This window comes from Eptesicus fuscus, chromosome 4 (genome assembly GCF_027574615.1).
Source record: "Eptesicus fuscus isolate TK198812 chromosome 4, DD_ASM_mEF_20220401, whole genome shotgun sequence".
NCBI classification, from domain to species: domain Eukaryota; kingdom Metazoa; phylum Chordata; class Mammalia; order Chiroptera; family Vespertilionidae; genus Eptesicus; species Eptesicus fuscus.
Genome location: NC_072476.1, coordinates 7434652 through 7454732, shown reverse-complemented (window position 1 = coordinate 7454732; position 20081 = coordinate 7434652). Strand labels below are relative to the sequence as shown.

General features: G+C 55.6%; 2 protein-coding genes and 1 long non-coding RNA gene across 6 annotated transcripts; all 3 read right to left on the bottom strand.

Annotated features, from left to right (window-relative positions):
* Window positions 1-3354: 3354 nt before the first annotated feature.
* On the bottom strand, window positions 3355-6312 carry LOC129147064 (zinc finger protein 764-like). 2 transcript variants are annotated; one of them, XM_054714476.1, is made up of 3 exons: window positions 5810-6312; window positions 5480-5593; window positions 3355-4786 (listed from the first exon to the last, which is right to left on the bottom strand). In XM_054714476.1, exons 1-3 carry the CDS (start codon window positions 6003-6005, stop codon window positions 3873-3875), a joined length of 1224 nt encoding a protein of 407 aa, XP_054570451.1. In that variant the 5' UTR covers window positions 6006-6312; the 3' UTR covers window positions 3355-3872. The 2 variants fall into 2 exon arrangements, with proteins under 2 accessions (XP_054570451.1, XP_054570452.1); XM_054714477.1 differs by lacking the exon at window positions 5480-5593.
* Window positions 6313-9600: 3288 nt separating this feature from the next.
* On the bottom strand, window positions 9601-11306 carry LOC129148781 (uncharacterized). The gene is made up of 3 exons (XR_008555746.1): window positions 11004-11306; window positions 10399-10522; window positions 9601-9981 (listed from the first exon to the last, which is right to left on the bottom strand). It is a non-coding gene; the product is annotated as an uncharacterized LOC129148781 (long non-coding RNA).
* A 4956-nt stretch (window positions 11307-16262) lies between these two features.
* ZNF688 (zinc finger protein 688) lies at window positions 16263-19594 on the bottom strand. 3 transcript variants are annotated; one of them, XM_054714478.1, is made up of 3 exons: window positions 19116-19594; window positions 18703-18816; window positions 16263-17969 (listed from the first exon to the last, which is right to left on the bottom strand). In XM_054714478.1, exons 1-3 carry the CDS (start codon window positions 19591-19593, stop codon window positions 17446-17448), a joined length of 1116 nt encoding a protein of 371 aa, XP_054570453.1. In that variant the 5' UTR covers window position 19594; the 3' UTR covers window positions 16263-17445. The 3 variants fall into 3 exon arrangements, with proteins under 3 accessions (XP_054570453.1, XP_054570454.1, XP_054570455.1); XM_054714479.1 differs by lacking the exon at window positions 18703-18816 and having other exon boundaries at window positions 19046-19594; XM_054714480.1 differs by lacking the exon at window positions 18703-18816.
* Between the last annotated feature and the right edge of the window lie 487 nt (window positions 19595-20081).

Here is a 20081-nt window from a genome sequence, read left to right as displayed (position 1 = left end):
GTGCAGGGCTTGGGAGTATAGATGAGTACAATTCCCTCTGGCTATTTCTCCCAATGTTCCTGGCCTAGCTCATGATGGTGGGCACAGAGTGAAGATCAAGCTTTGCTTGTTTGCCCTGAACTCTTGTCTCACGTTGGTTTCTCCCTTGCCTTGGTCTGCTACGTGGCCATTTTGCCACTCATCTCATACTGGGCTGGGCTGTCTCCTGTCCTGGTCAGTGCCTGGGTGCCCTCATAGGGAGTGGGCAAATACCTCCAGAACCCTGGCTGAGACACTTAAGAAATTCAGGAGCGGTATGATCAAGGCCACAGTAAACCAAGAACCCTGCCATCTCTGTGTGACCTTGGTCAGGTTGCTTAGCCTTCCCCAATCTCAGTGTCCCCAGCTGCAAGTGCTCAAATCTCTTCCAGTTCTAAACGTGACGAGGCCCTCCTGGCTGGGTCTAGGGTGGATAAGGCCTGAACCATCTGGCTCTCCTGGGGAGGCCCAAGGATGACTGGAGGGCACTCTTCAAAGCCAGGAGCTGCTGGTCAGCTGAGAGCAGTGCTGTGGCAGAAATGCCATTGGTTGCCGGAACCGGTTTGGCTCAGTGGATAGAGCATCGGCCTGCGGACTGAAGGGTCCCAGGTTCGATTCCGGTCAAGGGCATGTACCTTGGTTGCGGGCACATCCCCAGAAGGGAGTGTGCAAGAGGCAGCTGATCGATGATTCTCTCTCATTGATGTTTCTAACTCTCTATCCCTCTCTCTTCCTCTCTGTAAAAAAATCAATAAAATATATTAAAAAAAAAAAAGAAAAAGAAATGCCATTGGTTTAGGGCAAAGATTCAGTCCTGCCTGCCTCTTCCTGACGGGGCAGTTATGAGGGTGAAATAAGTTCATGGGAAAGATAGTACTTTGTAAACCATAAAATACAATGCAAGCGAGATCTGAAAGCCTGCTTTTACTTCTCTCCTGCGCCCTTTCACATATAATCTCTCTACCTAAATCCCTGATTCAGGGAAACATCAACGCTATAGACCAGCACCTGCCAACCGATGGCCCGCCCCTGGTGGTCTGTGAGGTCCAAAAGGTTGGCGACTGCCGTTATAGACCAATGTTTGCAAACTCCAATTACCACAGGAGCCCAACAGGTCATGTAAAGGGGTGGAAAACACCAGGTGGAGCGAGCCTGCCTGGAAGAGACATGGGCAGGACATGAGTGCCAGCTGATGCTGGTCGGGAGCTGATGAGGGTGGCGAGTACGCCGGACTGGAGCACAGACTCCGGCTCCATCCAAAGGGAACAGCTGCCCCCAGCTCCTGCCACCTGTGGTTTTGTGGGAGCATAGGTAGAGTTGCCAAATCTTTGGATTTCTCAAGAGAAGTCAGAAACCCAGATTTTGTGTGAATCTTAACCAATAATTTGTAACATTTTAAAATTCTGACTAGGCCAGGAAACCAAGATGGCGGCATAGGCAAACACCTATACTGCTGCCTCGCACAATTTCAAAACTGCAACTGGAAGATAGAGCGGACATCGTCCAGAACCACCGGAAAGCTGGCTGAGTGGAAATTCTACAACTAGAAGGAAAGAGAAAAGGACACAGACTCAGAGGGGCTGTGGAGGTGCGGAGACCTGTGCGCGCAGAAAGGGCGGGTGGCTGAATACGCGGCTGGCTTACTCACGGCGCACGGAGAGGGTGGGCAGCAAGCGCACGGCTAGCTTTCTTGTTTGGGAAACAAAACCTCCCGACTGCACTGAAATCCAGCTCCGGGTGAGACTTTGGGTACCAGACTCATTCGGGGAGAAACTGGACTGTCTGGCAGCGGGCGAAACTCGAGAGCAGCCTTCTCTCAGAGGTGCATGCAGCCATTGCAGCGGGACACTGAGACACAGGGGCCTCTTAGGGCGGGGCTGACGGGAAACCAAGGCTGTCTGCTCCACCCTGAGACTCCGCCCCATCCAAGCTGAGCACAGAAGCTCTCCCAGCGGAGACACTGCTGATCCTCACAGCCAATTGGCCTGGAGGTCAACTCCCCCCAATGATACCAACAACAATCAAGGCTTAACTACAACAAGACTGCACACACAGCCCACAAAGGGGTGCACCAAGAGTGTCCACCTCAGGTAACGGGGGAGGCTGAGCCACTGGGCCATAGAGGAAACCTAGCACACAAAGCTACCCTACCAATTCAGGGAAGCAGCTAAAATGCGGAGAGAAAGAAACAGATCACAAACGAAAGAAATGGAGAAAAACACACGACTGGATATAGAATTCAAAACCACGGTTATAAGGTTTTTCAGGAATTTCCTAGAAAAGGCCGATAAATTTAACGAGACCCTCGAGGATATGAAAAAGGATCAACTAGAAATTAAGCATACACTGACTGAAATAAATAATATTATACAGAGACCTAAAAGCAGACTAGAGGATCGCAAGAATCAAGTCAAAGATTTGGAATACAAAGAAGCAAAAACACTCCTCCGGAAAAGCAAAAAGAAAAAAGAATCCAAAAAGTTGAAGATAGTGTAAGAAGCCTCTGGGACAACTTCAAGCGTACCAATATCGGAATTATGGGGATCCCAGAAGAAGAGAGAGAGCAAGATACTGAAAACCTATTTGAAGAAATAATGACAGAAAATTTCCCCCACCTGGTGAAAGAAATAGACTTAAAAGTCCAGGAAGTGCACAGAACCCCAAACAAAAGGAATCCAAAGAGGACCACACCAAGACACATCATAATTAAAATGCCAAGAGCAAAAGACAAAGAATATTAAAAGCAGCAAGAGAAAAGCAGTTAGTTACCTACAAGGGAGCACCCATATGATTGTCAGCTGATTTCTCAACAGAAACTATGCTGGCCAGATGGGAATGGCAAGAAATATTCAAAGTGATGAATAGCAAGAAACTACAACCAAGATTACTCTACCCAGCAAAGCTATCATTCAGAATGGAAGGTCAGATAAAGTGCTTCACAGATAAGAAAAAGCTAAAGGAGTTCATCACCACCAAACCAGAATTATATGAAATTCTGAAAGGTACTCTTTAACAAGAGGAAGAAGAAAAAGGTAAAGATAAAAATTATGAACAACAAATACATATCTATCAACAAGTGAATCTAAAAACCAAGGGAATCAAAAATCTGATGAACAGTATTAACTGGTGAATATAATAGAATCAGGGGCATAGAAAGGGAGTGGACTGACAATTCTCGGGGGGAAAGGGGTGTGGGGGGTGTGGGAAGAGACTGAACAAAAAGCGTACACCTATGGATGAGGACAGTGTCGGGGGGGTAAGGGCAGAGGGTGGGTGGGGAGAACCGGGTGGAGGGGAGATATGGGGGGGGGGGGGGGAAGAGGAACAATTATAATAATCTGAACAATAAAAATTTATTAAATTAAAAAAATAAAATAAATAAGAACTGGCTAATTACAAAAAAATAAAAATAAAATTCTGACTAGACCAAAAAATAAAAGAGCTGCAGGCCAGATTCAGTGCAGTGAATGAGGCCCTCCTGGTTGGGTCTAGGGTGGGTGTGCCCACCACCATGATGCAGTGAAAAGGCAAACGGGTAAACAAGGTTCTCTTCCACCTCAGTCCTCTTAACACATCTGAGAAACGGCCTTTTCTTCCCACAGCGGAGGTCACCGGGGGTCTTACCTCAGTCCTAACTCAGCAAAGGGGCTTCTAGAGTCTAGGCCAGCAGAGACGGAGGTGTTCCCCTGTCAAGCTGGAGAGGCCTAAAATATGATGGGCCTCGTCCCCCAGGTCCAGCTCTTACAAGGCATTCTACGACCTCCCTGGAGCCCCCAGAGGTTCAGTACTGATCCCAGCTTGGGCCTCAGGAAATGTTTAGCTCTTCACTCTTTGTCTTCTCATTTTTGAGGCCATCACCCACACTCCTGGAATATCTCTGGGTAGTGCTGGAAGCTCACAGGTGGGTCCAGGTCCCCAGGGCCAGGGGTCAGGGGCACAGGCAACCCACTGGCACCCTGGCCCTTGTGTCTCCCGGCACCAGGCCTATGGACCCACTGGTGCTTCGCCATGGCCGACTTCTGGCCAAAGCACCTGCCGCACTGAGGACAGGGGTAGGGGCGCTCCCCGCTGTGGGTTCGCCGGTGGGCTGCCATTTCGGAGCTCTGCCGGAAGCAGCGCCCACAGTCCGGGCACGGGTAGGGCTTCTCGCCTGTGTGGGTGCGCACGTGGCGCCGAAGGTCTGAGGCATGGGCAAAAGCACGGCCACAGTCTGGGCAAGGGAAGGGGGTCTCGCCACTATGGATCCGCTGATGCTGGTAGAGGGCAGAGCTCTGGCTGAAGCGGTGGCCGCAGTCAGCACAGCGGTAGGGCTTCTCCCCCGTGTGGACCCGCAGGTGGGTGGTGAGGGCAGAGCGCTGCGTGAAGGCCCGGCCACAGTCCGGGCAGCGGTGGGGCCGCTCCCCGCGGTGGATGGCGAGGTGCTTTCTCAGGGAGGAGGACTGGCCAAAGCTCTTGCCACAGTCGGGGCAAGAGAAGGGCTTCTCCCCCGTGTGGGTGTACAGGTGCTCCACCAGAGTGGAATGCCAGGCAAAGCTCTTCCCACACAGGTAGCAACCATGACGATGGTCTGCCCTTGGGACAGGGGGATGGGCAAAGAGTGGGGGGCGACCCCGGTGAGGCACCTTGGATAGCTGCTCCAAACTGTAAGGGAGACCAGCAGAAGGGGGTTTGAGAGCCTTCCGCCCCAGAGACTGAGCGTCCATAGGAAGGATCTTCTCCAGGGCCCCGGTGCCTTCTCGTAGTCCTTTCTCTTCCTTGTTTCTGGAATCTGGTGGGAGATAAGGGGAGAGCTCAGACCCTGGCTTATTCATCCTGCTCCTTGAATCCCACAGCCCATGTGATGAGAGGCCTGCCACACAGCCACCTTCCGGACCCACAGCTGCCTCCGGGGCTCGGCTCCGGACAGGCAGGGAAACTGACGACACCTTCCTCAGCTGCAGAGGACAAAGCAAAGCATCGGAAACAGAGGAGGGAGCGACAGTACATTCTCCCTCGGGGCCAGGAAACGGCTGGGGGGCCGGCAGCAGGTGTGTTCACTGGATCCCGGGGGTGAGGAGGTGAGGCTCAGGAGGCTCCGGGCAGCAGGCGCCGCAGAGACCTGAGCTCGGCTGAACCAAGTGCAGAGGGGCTGGGGATGCTGTGCAGCAAGCGGAGGACGGATTAGCAGAGAACAGCACAGCAGAGGGACAGGAAGCTGCTCCAGGACAGAACAAACAAGAAAGTAAACTAAAGCACAGGGCGGAGGAGGGAGATGGAGGCGAACAGGAGGGAGGATGGGGAGCAAAACCGAGCTTCAGGCCAACTCCACGTGAGGGGCTCCGAGCCACACGTGGGGGTGGAGAGCCGGCCACACAGCCCTGCCTGCGCCTTCGCTGGGAAAGCGCTTCGGGAGGGACTGAGGGGCAGCAGGATGGGTCGGGCCCGGGGGAAGCCCCACGAGACGGCGTCCCCGGTACTTCACCCGCGTCCTCTTCCGTCAGACACGCTCCCAGCTCCGGATCTCGGGCATCTGGCCCCCACAGCTCAGCCTCTTCCTCCACCCAGGCGATGAGGGCCGGCTTGGTGCCGCGGAACCCTGGGGAGGGGAACGCACGCCGCGCTGCCGGGAGGCCGCCGCCCACCCGGCCCCGGCGCCCCGATCCGGGGCCCCCCTCCCCGTGCGGGGCACCCCCTCCCCGTGCGGGGCACCCCCTCCCCGTGCGGGGCACCCCCTCCCCGTGCGGGGCACCCCCTCCCCGTGCGGGGCCCCCGGCTGCGCAGGGAGAGGGGCCGGCGAGCGGCAGGGCCTCACCGAGCGCGCCCAGGTGGCCGTAGTTCTCCCGCATCACGTCCCGGTACAGGGCCCTCTGCGCGGGCCGCAGGCACCCCCACTCCTCCGGGGAGAAGTACACGGCCACGTCCGCGAAGCTCACGAGCTGGGGGCTCCTCCCCGCGCGCGCGGCCGCCTCGGGTTCCTGCGCGGGGAGCGAGGCCGGAGGCGGCGCCATGAGAAGCGCCGGCGCTGGGACAGCCGGCGCCGCCCCGTCCGCGGGCCGCACGCGCTCCCGGCCGCCTGCCCGGGCGGCCCTGCGGGGACCCCGCGGCGGCTGAAGGTGCAGAGAACCGGGCGCCTTCCTAAGAAATGGCGGCCACGCGGCCTCACGAACTTGGCTCCTACGTAGCTTGGCCCAGATGACGCCACCCCGGGGTCTCCGGGGGGCGGGGGGCTTAGTCGCCAGCCCTCAACCAAGATGGCCGCACCGGCTTCCCCGGCGGGAGCGGCGCCCGCCACGCCTGGGCCAACCCGCCGCCACGTCCGCGCCCGCCCGGCAGCCCCGCTCGTTGGAGGACCCGCCCGGCCGGCGGGAGGTCGGTGCCCGGCCACCTGCTCCAGCCCTGGCCCGGCCCCCTCGGCCTTGGGGAATTCGGACCTCATTCTTCGTGGCTGGGCCGTTTGTAACGGGGCTTTGGCCCGTCACTGGGTGCCAGCACCTGTCCCCAAATGTTGGGGGAAAGGAGTGAGTAAGAGACCGTTCTCCACTGGGAGCCTGTTGGGGCCTGGAACTCTGGGGCCTTCTCTCAGGAGATCGTGGGGCAGCTGGGGGAGGGCAGGTAAGATCTGAGCAAGGCCAGAGGACCCCCTCTCTGCAGCTTACCTCCCCACTTGTGCTGCAGCACGCCCCCCAGCATCTGTTTGCCTCTCGCTCAGACCTGGCTCCCGAGCTCACCTGCCACCGTGCCTCTGCACATCAGACTTGGCCTGGCTCAAGCCGAACACACCCCTTTCTTCCTCCCGCCTGCCCCTCCTGGGGTCTTTATCTCAGCAAATGCACAGACTCTCCCCATCATTTCAGTTATTGCCCGCCTACTTCGGGCCCCCACACGCCTTCATAAACACCCTGCCCTAAGAAGACTTGGTACTTTTCCTCTGGCCGACAAGTCAATCACAGTATTTCCCACGTTCCGTGGAAAGGCACGCCCGTCTTCAGCAGGTCTGGCTGCAGTCCTGAACTTCTCCTGCTTGCCTCCATCTGCAGTGGGTACCAGATAGGCATGAGTAGGAACCACAGGCCCGGTGCGGGGGGGTCATGAGGAGGAGAGTCCCAGGTGTCTAGCAACCGGCAAAACCACAAGCCCTTGCAGGACTCCCATAAGCATTAACCCCTGGGGATGGCATCTAGGCCTCAGCTGGGCTCCAGGCCCAGCGGAGCAGCAAAATCAGTGACTGCCATGGCTGGCTTCGGGACCAGCTGTCTTGACTAATGACCCTGGAGCCAACCAATCAGTGGAGACTCCACTCTGAGGGGCACACCAGGAAAGCTGATGAATGTTCTAGTGGATCCTCCCCTGGGACCCGAGATAAAAGGATAAAAGCTGGTAAGACAGGGACCTAGAGTGTGCTCGCTCTTTTCCGGGGCATGCTCAAGCCTTTCCTGCCGCTCCCATCTCTCAAGGCAAGTCTCGCTCTCTCCCTCTCTCCCTCCCTCCCTCCCAAGCTCCAAGGGCCCTTCTTTTGGCTCTGTAGCTTGTTTCCTGAGCCCATTTCTTCTATGGCTCACTTCTTCTACCTCTGGGACTTTCTAAATAAACTTTCTCTTTTTAAAAAAAAAAAAATTTTGATTTCAGAGAGGAAGGAAGAGGGAGAGGGAGAGATAGAAACATCAATGATGAGAGAGAATTATTGATTGGCTGTCTCCTGCACGCCCCAAACTGAGGATTGAGCCCACAACCCAGGCATGTGCCCTTGACCAGGGATGGAGTCGGGTCAACGCTTGACCACTGAGCCACGCTGGCCGTGCTAAACTTTCTTTTGTAGTTTGAGTCTTAGCTCTTAATTCTTTCTTAGCCAGAACTCATGCACTGAGGTTGCTGAACTGAAGTCTAACACCTGGCACTGTTTAGCTGCCAACATTTCCAAAGGCCTTCCGGAGGCTTCCGCCTGACACGGGGTGTGTGGTGGATGCTTCTCCCCACCACCAGGGGAGCTTGAAAGGAAAGACTTGATTATGGCAGAAAGGGGAAAGGAGGAGACAAAAAGTCTGGAAGGGTGACTGCCAGGGTTCAGAGTTGCCCAGGACTCAACCTCAGCCCCAGCTCTGTCAGCCTCTCCCAGCCTCAGCCCCAGCTCTGTCGGCCTCTCCCAGCCTCAGCCCCAGCTCTGTCGGCCTCTCCCAGCCTCAGCCCCAGCTCTGTCGGCCTCTCCCAGCCTCAGCCCCAGCTCTGTCGGCCTCTCCCAGCCTCAGCCCCAGCTCTGTCGGCCTCTCTCAGCCTCAGCCCCAGCTCTGTCAGCCTCTCCCAGCCTCAGCCCCAGCTCTGTCAGCCTCTCCCGGCCTCAGCCCCAGCTCTGTCAGCCTCTCCCGGCCTCAGCCCCAGCTCTGTCAGCCTCTCTCGGCCTCAGCCCCAGCTCTGTCGGCCTCTCCCAGCCTCAGCCCCAGCTCTGTCGGCCTCTCCCAGCCTCAGCCCCAGCTCTGTCGGCCTCTCCCAGCCTCAGCCCCAGCTCTGTCGGCCTCTCTCAGCCTCAGCCCCAGCTCTGTCAGCCTCTCGGGAGCCTGAAGGATAACAAGAGAAAACAGGACTTTTCCATTAAGAGCAACAGCATTTTGTCACGTGTCAGTGCCCACCCCTTGCCATGGCGCCCATGGCACACAGGCCTGGAACAGCTCCGGGTGGTCCTAGACACTCACTGGGCGGCCTGGATCCCCCTGGGGAACCAGCTGGGGCAGGGCTGGAACCCCTGGGTTGGCCCCTGGGGCCTATGGCACCAGGCTGGCGGGCCTCTTGCTGAAGACGTACCTCCTGTAGCGGGGACAGGAGTAGGGCCACTTGCCTGGGTGAGTCAGCAGTTAGCATGAGAGGTGCTACCTGAGGCAAAGGCAGGTGCCACACTAGCTGCAAAGGGTCTGTGGGAGCACACAGCTCCTTGATCCTGCTTGACTACATCCAGCTTCTCGGTCGCCAGGTATTAGACGGAGACAGGAGAAGGCGTAGGCACATGGGAGAGACTTTATTGTAGACGAAGGAGCCATCAAAAGTAGTTCTTCAAAGTAGCCACACAAAGCGCCCAGCCCCCCTGGTTAGTCAGTGGCAACTTATATACATGCTCAAACAGAAGAGGCCTCATGCCAATTAGTGACACAGATGCTACATTAACATAAACAGTTACACCCTCGCCTGCACGCACGCATATCGCAAATTGGCCTTGATCAGCTGGCGTATTCTGATTAGGGTTCCCACAGGGTCCCTCTCCAGAGAGTGCTCTGGACCAGGTTAAAGATGATGGCAAAGGCCGGAACCGGTTTGGCTCAGTGGATAGAGGGTCGGCCTGCGGACTCAAGGATCCCAGGTTCGATTCCGGTCAGGGGCATGTGCCTTGGTTGCGGGTGTATCCCCAGTAGGGGGTGTGCAGGAGGCAGCTGATCGATGTTTCTCTCATCAATGTTTCTAACTCTCTATCCCTCTCTCTTCCTCTCTGTAAAAAATCAATAAAATATATTAAAAAAAAAAAAAAAAAGATGATGGCAAAGCATGACTGCATTCGGGGCAGGGAGGAGAGTGCTGCATTAGTGCCGGATGTTGAGGCTGGGCACAGATGAGAGGAGGGGGCTCATGACAACTCCCAAATAGACTCCTCCTGGCCCTTTCTAAATGGATTGTTTTCCTGAGTGGCTGCTGTGAAACAGCAGATTCAAAACTCGCCCTGTTAATTGTGCGAGGTCTACTTATGTTCAGGTGCCAGAGCCAAGCTCCACAGCGGCAGAAGCATTCAGGTGGGTGCCTCGCCCCGAAGCTGTGTTGGCTGATTGAAGGGCTCATGAGTCAGGGACATTCCCACCGACCTCGGGATCAGCCAGAGTAGATACCCTCAACTGCAGGGCCCAGGGACCTGCCTCCAGCCTAAACGTGAATTCACACACTGCCACGGAGCTGGAGACTGCATGATCCATTCAGTGTGGCCTGATCATGGGACCACTGGATGTCCGTCAACTGAGAAAGAGAAGGTTAAGATTTCAGTCTTGCCCTGGCCAGTTTTGCTCAGTGGAGAGAGCACTGGCCCTTGGACTGAAGGGTCTCGGGTTTCATTCTGGTCAAGGGCATGTGCCTTGGTTGCAGGCTTGATCCCTGGCACTGTCAGGGCATATTTGGGAGGCAACCAATCAATGTGTCTCTCCTACATTGATGTTTCTCTCTGTCTCTCTCTCCCCACTTCCTTCCACTCTAAAAATCAATGGGAAATATCCTCAGGTGAGGATTAGCAAAATAAAACCAAAAAAATATTTCAATCTCCAATGGGTGTCAAATTCAGGTCCAGAAAAATTAGTAAGGAACATGTAGATGATGTTTCTTGCTCAATAAAACATTTTCCCTTCCAGCTGGAACTGGGACATTGCCCCCACTTCTCACCTTTCCATCTTTCTCAGGCTTCCTCCCTCCTCCCCAGGAGCATCTGCACCCCACAGCTGGGTCTCCTGCTTTATCCAGGAGGGCTGGTTTGGGGTCTGGGAATCCCGGGGAAGAAACTAAACCACTAGAAAACAAAAACAAAAAACCAATACATTTCTTAATACTACCTATGCATTCCTCAGGCATCAAGATGTTCTAGGTGTTGGAGGTATTGGTGAACCAAGATAACTTCCTGCTCTAAATTTACACTAAACTAAATTTACCCTAAGGTATGAGCTCTGCTGGCACAGGTATGGAGACCTTTGGGCAGACTGTGCTCAGATCTGCATAGACACAGCCGCGGTTCTGAGATTTTCTGCGTGGGGCGGAAGAGGAACTTCTCGGAGACAGCACTGAGAAGGGCATTGAAGGATGTAGGTTTGGAGGTGTGTATACAGTGCAGAACAGCAAGAGCACAGGCTCACTGAGCTAGAGGCGTGTCCAAACAACAAAGATCCCATTTACCTGGAGCCAAATGGGATCGCTTGCCTGTAGGGAGAGGGAGATCTGGTTTGAACTGGAGGTTAGCGTGCCGGGGGCCTTCGTGTTGTGGCACAGGTCCTGACCTGTTTGCCGGAATCCTGAGAGCCACTGGAGGAGTCGGCCAGGGGAGACTCAGCTATGAATTTCAGGTTAGGGTGATCTGGCGGGCATCACAGGAAACGGAGTCACCTGGGGCAGGAGTGGGGGCGAGTAGGGCATCTGTGCCTTCCCACCCCACCTGCCCCTTCACTTTTCAGAGATCAGGGATGGCCGGCCCTCCGGGAGCGCGCCCAGGGGGCATTAGGTCGGCCGCATCGCGTGCGGTCCAGGGCCCTCTTCGCGGGCAGCGGACAGCCCACTCCCGGGGAAGAAATACACGGCCACGGCCACGAAGCTCACGGCGCCTGGCCTTTCACCTCACCCTCCCTTCCATCAGGACCTCGGCGGGCACCTCCGCGGGAAGCCGGGGGCACGCTCCTGGTGCAAGCCCGGCCCCATCATAGGAGGGGTGCCGCTGGGGGTTCGGCCTCCGGGGCCCTAAGAGACCGGAACCAGCTCCGGGTGGGGCCGCTCTAGGACGCCGAGAACGGGATGTGCGAACTCGGTGATCCCAGGACCGGGAAAAGGAAGGAGCCCTCGGAAAAGATGGTGGTACTCCGGCGTCTTTATTTTTAGAGGAAGGCGTTGAACAGCTTCAGTGTGGGTCTGATGTTGATGACCTGGTTTGTTAACCCCTCGAGTTTCTTCTCTTGCTGTTCGGCAAGCGGCCTTGGAAGCGCCCTTGCCCACAGTTAAGATGGCCGCAGCCACTTCGGTTTCCCTTGGGGGCGCGGAGCGGGAGTGAAAGGTGAGGCTGGGGTGCGGGAGCGCCCGCGGCGGCGAGGGCTCTAGCAGAGGGGGACACGGGGCCAGCATTCAGGGGTCACTGGCCAGATGTCCACTTCCTAATCCCCGCCAGAAGGCCCACTCCATGGCCTTAATAAAAACAATTTTTTTTTTTTTGCAAACCAATTCGTTTCTCAGTTTCTTTTTTCATTTACAAGGTATAGAATAATATTCTCTCTTCCCACCCTATTCCTCTTAACAGTTTCCTAAATATCCCCCAGAGATGGTCTGTTGGTCTCTGTATGCATGTATATGTCACTCTATTATCTATATCTGGTATTTCCAACATTTACTGTATCTTTAACTGAGGACACTGAGCCGAATGCCTCTCTGCCTTAGAGTTCAGTTATTTCGCAGAAAAGGAAACTAAGGCCCATTTGTTACCCAAAGTCAGGCAGCCCATGTGACTCAGGGTCTTCAGACTCCTAAATGCCAGCCTTTTCCACCACCTCCTCCTGCCTCCTCAGGCCTGTTTCAGAAAAGCAACATGAATATTTTGAATTTACTGATCCCTGCTGATCTTGTGAAAGTGAACTGGATTCTTTTTTTTTTTTTAATATACTTGATTGATTTTTTTTTTTTTTTTTTTTTTTTTTTTTTTTTTTACAGAGAGAAGGGAGAGGGATAGAGAGTTAGAAACATCGATGAGAGAGAAACATCGATCAGCTGCCTCCTGCACACCCCCTACTGGGGATGTGCCCGCAACCAAAGTACATGCCCTTGACCGGAATCGAACCTGGGACCTTTCAGTCCACAGGCTGGTGCTCTATCCACTGAGCCAAACCGGTCAGGGCTGAACTGGATTCTTTATTCAATTATGCTTGCATAGAAAATTAGATGAGTTACTGGATGAGGGCACATTGTTCTAATGCTTCATTTAAATGTGCCCCCTGATTTCCCAATTCGAAGCTCTCCTAACAGAATAACAACAGACTGCAAGAGCTGCAGCTGCTTCTATGACGAAGACTAATAATCTTCGCTTACCTTGAACACTTACTATATGCCAGCCTCTGCTCTACTAGTAAGTGCTTTTGCTTGTTAACTCATTGGACCCTCACACTTCAGAGATAGGTCCTTTCTGGATCAGGAGGCTGAGGCTCGGAGGGATGACCTGCCCCAGGCCTCCGACTCCAGAACCCATGCTGTGTTGCCTCAAATGATTGAAGGCACAATCTCAGCAACCAAAGGGAGGTGAGATTTTAGACCAGGTTACCAAGATGCAGTTGTAATGTGGGGCAGTGTAAGCAGCAGGGACCTAGGAAGTCAGAAGAGCTGCTTCTAATCACACGCACACAATTCCGTATTATCATATAAATGTAAAGAGAAAAATTTTAAATGATGGGCTATGATATCATAAGTATTGAAAAGTAAATATGAGGCTTATGTTTAGGAGTCATGTCATGGGGGAAAAAAATGTCATTCAGGCCCTGGCCAGTGTTGCTAAGTAGTTAGAGCGTTGGCCCGTGCACCAAAGGGTTTCAGGTTCGATTTCCGGTCAAGGGTACTTACCTGGGTTGCAGGACGGATTCCTCAGCCCTGATTGGACACTTGTGGGAGGCAACCAATTGATGTGTCTTTCTCACATCGATATTTCTCTCTTCCCCTCTCTCTAAAATCAATGAAAACATAAATTTTTTTCCAATGGCAAATTCTGTTGTGCATATTTTACTGCAAATAAAAACCCACTGACCTCCCAGTATATTTAGAAATAAGTCCAAACTTTGCATCATGGCAAGCAAGAGCTGTGACCTGTACCTTCCCCCGGTGTGTCTCAGTTGGGCGTCATCCCTTGCACTGAAGGGTTGCCGTTCAAGTCCCTGATCACAAATGGGGGTATGCAGGAGGTGGGGGCCGTGCAGGAGGCGGACGATTGATGTGATCGCTCTCACATAGATGTTTCTCTCTATCCCTCTCCCTCTCTCTAAAAAATCCAATAAAAATCTTTTTCTTTTTTTTTAATGTCTCGTCCTTACCAAGTCCGGCCTGGGTATCCATCTGCAACAGGCACTTTCAGCACATCTTCTGTTTTAGTTCCTTTGTAGTGCTTATTATTTGCAATACAGTACCTTGTCTTATTTATATACCGGCTTAACACTAGTCTCCCCCCTCCCACCACTCAGAGGTAAGTTCTAAGAGGATTCCTGTGTGTTTTCCCTGCCATATCCTGACACACAAAATAGTTCCTAGTACACGGTAAATACTTAGTAGATTTCTGTTAAAGAGATAAATGAGGAAGCAGACGGCACTCATCCTGTGCTTCATGCTGACCTTGGCGGGCAGTGCTGTGCTTGACACACTGTGCCTGGTTCTGCTCCCCCTCCCTGTGGCACCTCCTCTCCAGCTCCAGCTTCTCTTTGACCCACCCCTCCCCCGTACTGGTCACCCCTTGGCCTTCACACCCTCCCACTCCTGACTGCCCTTGCTCCAGTCAGGCTCCCTTGCTCCAGCTATCTGCTTGAAACCTCTGGGACTTACTTGTTCACGGCTCACATTGGCAGTCACTGAGCCATGCAGATACTATGGCAGAAACCTCTCATGAGTATCTTCCCAATTCCAAGGTCAGGAAGCAAGAAACGATCTTGCTCTTTAGCTTGGTCCCAGCTCCTGATCAGTTCTATCTGGGAGATCAGCTCAACAGGTCTTTAGTAACCAGTCTCCTCCTACAGGTCACACTTTACACTACTTACAAAGACATCTTTTAAAATAAGTTTTTTTCTTTATTGATTTTTAGAGACAGGGAGAGGGAGAAAGAGAAACATCAATGTGCAAGCAGAACATCTATCGGCTGCCTCCTGCACACCCCTACCAGGGATCAAGCCCATAATCTGGGCATGTGCCCTGACCAGGAATTGAACCAGCAACATCTTTGGTGCACGGATGACGCCCAACCAGCTGAGCCACACCAGACAGGGCCAAAGGCATCTTCTGAGAGTACCTACCAAACAACTTTGCTTCTGCTAAGAATTTGCCCTGGCTCCTCCGGGTAATCCTTAAGCTCCTCTACTGGGATCTGTTGGCTCTTCCAGCTTGGCATCCCCCTCACTGCTGCATCTTCCGTTATTCATTATCTAGTTCTTTTCTTTTTAATTGGTTTTAGAGCCCTGACCGGTTGCTCAGTGGTTAGAACATTGGCCTACAGTCTGAAGGGTCTTGGGTTTGATTCCCAATCAAGGACACGGATCTGGTTGCAGGCTTGATCCCTGGTCCCAATCAGTGTGTGAACGGGAGGCAACCAATCTCTCTCCACACCTCCTGTCTCCCCTCCACTCTCTCTAAAAAAAAATCAATGGGGGAAAAAATATCCTTGGGTGAACATTTTATAAAATTTGGTTTTAAAGAGAGGAAGCGGGGGGCGGGGGGGCGCGGGGCGGGGGGAGAGAGACATCTATGGTTGCCTCCTGGATTCACCCTAACTGGGGATGGAACCTGCAACCTGGGTATGTGCCCTGACTGGGAATCAAACCTTCCACCTTTGGTGTATGAGCACGACGCTCCATCCGAGCCACGCCGGCCAGAACCATTACCTCGTTGTCTATGTTTCAGTCATACTACTGTTCCTTACCCATGTCTATCCTGGTTGGAATCGTTCTCATCCTTCAAGGCTAACTTAAACCTCTTCCCCCAGGAAACCTTCCTGTTTCAGACCTGCCCAGGTCTCCTCTTGGTCCTCTTCACAAACTATTTTGTATTGATTAGAATAATAATAAAAACCGGTGTTTATTAAATACTAATAGGCAAGGTAATCTTCTACATTATCTTACTTAATCCTACAGCAATTTTATGAGGTAGGTTTTATAGATGAAGAAACTAAGGCACAGAGGTGGCTTGGGGTAAGAAGTAACTTGCCTGAGACGGCACAGCTAAAAAGCAAGTGAGTCAGGATCTGCGCCCAGACAGTCCGGCTCCATAGACCAGGCTCTTACCTTTATTCCACACTGTGTCCATTTTATAGCCTTTTCATGGAACAAGGCTCCCTTGCTGCTCCCTCTGCCTGAAAATCTCCCCACACAGCAATTACCACCTAGTGCTATGCGAAGCACAACCCTCTCCTTCTCCAGATGCAGTTCCTGGTGTATCGCCAACCAGGGCGGGTTAGGTGGTGCCTCTGGCACATCCTTCACCACAGCCGCGATCAGGTCACTCTTTTCTGAGTCAGCCTGTCCCTGGAGCCCGGCACAAAAACCCAGAGGCCTCAGGTGTTGCTTGTGAATGACAGCATGGAGCCAGCCTTCCTCAGCCCGGATTCCCTTATCACCTAGCTGTCTCTCCAGCAGGTCACTGCGTGTTGGCTGTACCTTTCTGAGGGAAAGGTCACTGGCTTTGGCAGGGCTCCGTTTTCTTGTTGGGATTCTCCCAGACAGGCAGGGCTGGGCCCTGCGTCCTGAGGAGCCACCCCTCCAAGGGGTGGCCACTCTCTGGCTGGGAAGTAAGGACCAAAATACCTTTTTTAAAAAAAATTCATTTATTGATTGAGAGAGAAAGGACAAGATACATTGAGAGAAACATCGACCCATTGTTCCACCTATCCATGTATTACTGGCTGATTCTGGTATGTGGCCTGGCCGGGGATAGGACCCACAACCTTGGCATATTCGGATGATGCTCTAACCGAGTGGTCGGCAAACTGCGGCTCGAGAGCCACATGCGGCTCGAGAGCCGCGGTTTGCCGCTCTGTTGACTAATGAGTTTGCCAACCACAGCTCTAACCAACTGAGCTAGCTGGCCATGACCAAAAAACCTTTCCTGTAGTTGCTGTTGTTTGCTGTCCTGCTGGCTTCCTGCCCAGATCTCAGCTCTCACCTCACTCTCACCTGAGCAGGACCTGTGTTCTACTGACTGCTCAGAGAAAGTGGTAGACATATTTGGGCTCTGTGTCAGTTTCCAGCTTTGCTGTCTTAAACCAGTGAAATGTTGAAAAAAAAAATCACTTAATCTCTGAGCCTCAGTTTACTCATCTGCAAAACATGGCTATTGATATCCATGTCCTGCCTTCTTAGCCTTTCTGAAATGTAAAATGTCCATAATTCACTCTTTCAACACATTTATTGCACATTTACTATGTCATACATACTATATTGTTTAAATTTCAGTCTTCACAGTAACCCTTTCCCTTGAGGTAGACATTAGTAATCCTCATTTTACAGATGAGGGCGTGAGGCTGGGAGGGCGAGACTCACCAGCTGTGCCTGTGCAGAGACCAGCTCGGTGCCGGCTTCTGTGCTGCGCACCCGCTCCCACTCCCCGGCTCCCTGCAGGCGTCAGCGGCCGGGCCTGCCCACGCCCTCCACCCCTCCATCGGGGCCCTTCCCCAGGCCTCAGGCCTCAGCATTACCTCTCATGCAGGTAAGCAGCAAGGGCGGTTTTTGAGACAGCAACGATCTTGGTTGCACCTGCTACTGAAACAACACTGAGAGAAGTCTAGCGTCTCACTCATCTTTTAGAAAAACTGGGGAGAGGGGTGTCAAGTTTAATCTAGTTGGATCTTTACAGGCACTTTCCTTTCTACATGTCTGAAAACCTGAGGGATCCTGGAGGGAAGCCCAAGGGATGAATTTGGGTTCCCACGTCCCTGATTTAGGGGTCAGGGCCCAGTCAGTCCTTATGGCCGAGGTCAGGCTCAACCCCACGCGTGGGAGCCACTCACCCGCACTCCTCAAAGATGTCTGGGTAGTGCCGGAACAGCACGGGCGGGTCCCGGTCATCCCGAACCGGGGCCTGAGGCACAGCCCGGATGCCAGGCCTCCGGCCCCGCCGGCCCCCGGAGCAGGAGCGGTGGGTCCACTGGTGCGCGTTCACGGCGAACTTCCTCTTGAAGCGCATGCCGCACTCGGGGCAGGGGAAGGGCCGCTCGTCCGAGTGCATGCGCTGGTGGCTGACCAGCAGCGACGGGTAGGTGAAGCGGCGCCCACAGTCCGCGCACGCGTGGCGCCGCTGGCGGGCCTGCGAGCCCCGGCTGGGCACCGGGGCCGGGGGCGCCCCCGTGCGCGGGTCCCAGGCCGCTTTCGTGGGCGCGGGCGGCGGTGCTCTCGCCGAGGCCTTGCCGAGGGCCCCGTCGGGGTTGTGTTTCACCAGCTCCCCGGGCCCATCCTCCCCAGGAGTCCCTCTGGGTCCCTTGGCTCCCGGCACTGCTTCGGGCTCCCCTTCCTTCTTGTTTGGGGCACCTCCTGGGAAACAAGAATCAAGAATCAGGATACATTTTAAAACACATGTGCTTAGAGTCTCCCTCCCTCTAAAAAAGCCAATAAAGATCTCAGGTTAAAGGGTGCTTTTACTTCAAGACGTGCCAGGGAAATGCTACACAGTGATGGACACCGGGCTTTGAAGGACAGTGAACGAGTCCGAGTCTCCTGAGCCTGGCTCCTCACGTGTCAAGTGCGATCACGATGACGCCTTTACAGGCTGTTTGTTGGAGCGGCCGCATCAGCGGGAACATGCCGAGCTCTAGTCAGCGCCCCGCGCCGGTAGCCATTACCGCGTTTTCTCCGTTTCCCGAGGGGCCCTCTCGGCGGGAGGGCGCTCTGGGGGGGGGAGGGGGGGGGCCGGGAGCCGGTGGCCGTGGCTGGGCCTGTCCTCATGTACTACTGGGCTCTGCTTGAGGAGCGTGAAAGGCGGAGCTGAAGTCACATCTATTCTTAGGGGGTTTTAGTTCCTGCAAAAGGGAGAATGGGTGGTGTTTCTACCACCAGGACCTGGAAACCTGAGTGTCTCAACCTACTCTGGTCTCAACATGGTGACTCTCGCGTTCTGAAAACTTTGTCCCCGGTCCGCCTCCTTTCCTCTGTCACCCAGCACATGGCTGCTGCGTCCCTCAGGGGTGCCGGGGGCGGGGATCTGAAGAGAACACCGCTGGACCGGGCGCCCCGGCGCCAGGCAGGCGGGGGACGGGGAGTCCCTCACCTCGCAGAGCTCCTCCCACGCCGGCCCCCTCCTCAGGGTCCTGGGCGGCCGGGCTCCAAGCCTCACTCCCCCGCTCCATCCAAGAGATGAGGTCTGGCTTGGGGCCTGGGAATCCTGGGAGAGAACGGATCACAGGCAGGCCTGAGCGGCTGCCTGGGAAGGTGGCGGCCCCGGCGGGGCGAGGGCGCGTCCTCAGAGCTGAAGTTCCACGTGGATGAGCCTCCGCGCCCCCTGCCTGCGGGAAGCGGCCGCGGGTGGCGGCGCTCCCACGGGGCACCCGGCCCTGGGCACAGGGGGTGGCCGGTGCTGAGGGCGGGACGGGGCGCGACTCGGGCTCACACACCTCCGAGTCCCTCCATCATCTCCTCTGTGAACCCCAGTGAAGGAGGAGGGGGGCTCCGACCCGGCCTCACCGAGCGCGCCCAGGTGGCCGTAGGTCTCCCGCATCACGTCCCGGTACAGGGCCCTCTGCGCGGGCCGCAGGCACCCCCACTCCTCCGGGGAGAAGTACACGGCCACGTCCGCGAAGCTCACGGACCCCGGCTTCTGGCAACCGGGCCGGGTCGCCCCCGCCGTCAGCGCCGGGAGCGGGGCTGGGGGCGGCGCCATGGGGTCTCCCGGCCCCGAGCTGCGGCCGCCGGGCCCCCGGGGCCCCCGCCTCCCCGCTCCCGGCTCCGCCGCGCCGTCCGCAGGCCCGCTCCCCAGGCCGCGGCCCCTGCAGCCGGGGCGTCCGGACGCCGCCGAGGGAAGCGAAGGCGCAGGGACTGGCTGCGGGGGACTCGGGGGCTCTGACAGGGACCCCCCAACCCCTCGGTGTTTATTCACTTCTTGGCAGCGTGGCCACGGGCACCCGAGTGACCCGGAAGGCGCCGTCAGAAAACAGGGCCACATCCTGGCTTCGGCGGCCGCGGCCGCTCCCGGGATCACACCAAACATGGCGCCCGCCTGCCTCCTCCGTCTCCTCGTCCACTTGCCCTCAAATAAAATGGCCGCTCTTAGGGGGAAGACGGAACGGAGGGGAGCCGTGGGGGAGCCTTCTTGCCTTCAAGAAAGATGGACGGGCCGCGGCGGCAGCACCGCCCTTTCGGCGGCCCCGCGGCGGCGATTGGCCCGAGCGCGGGAGGCGGCGCCGCGGGCCGGGCCGGCGGCCGTTGGGGAGGCGCCCGCGCCCGCGCCCGGCGTCCCGGTCGCCTGGCTCTGGACCCGATCGGACGGGGCGTTAGTGGAGTCCGGGGAGGTGAGCCCCACGGCCTTCTCCCCGCGCCTCCCGGCGGCGGGTCCCGGCGCCAGCCCCGCGGGAAGCCGCTCACACCCTGGCCCGGCGGGGACTCCGGTGGGAAGGCCGCCGGCCCGGGGCTGCGGGGCCACCTCGCCCTGCG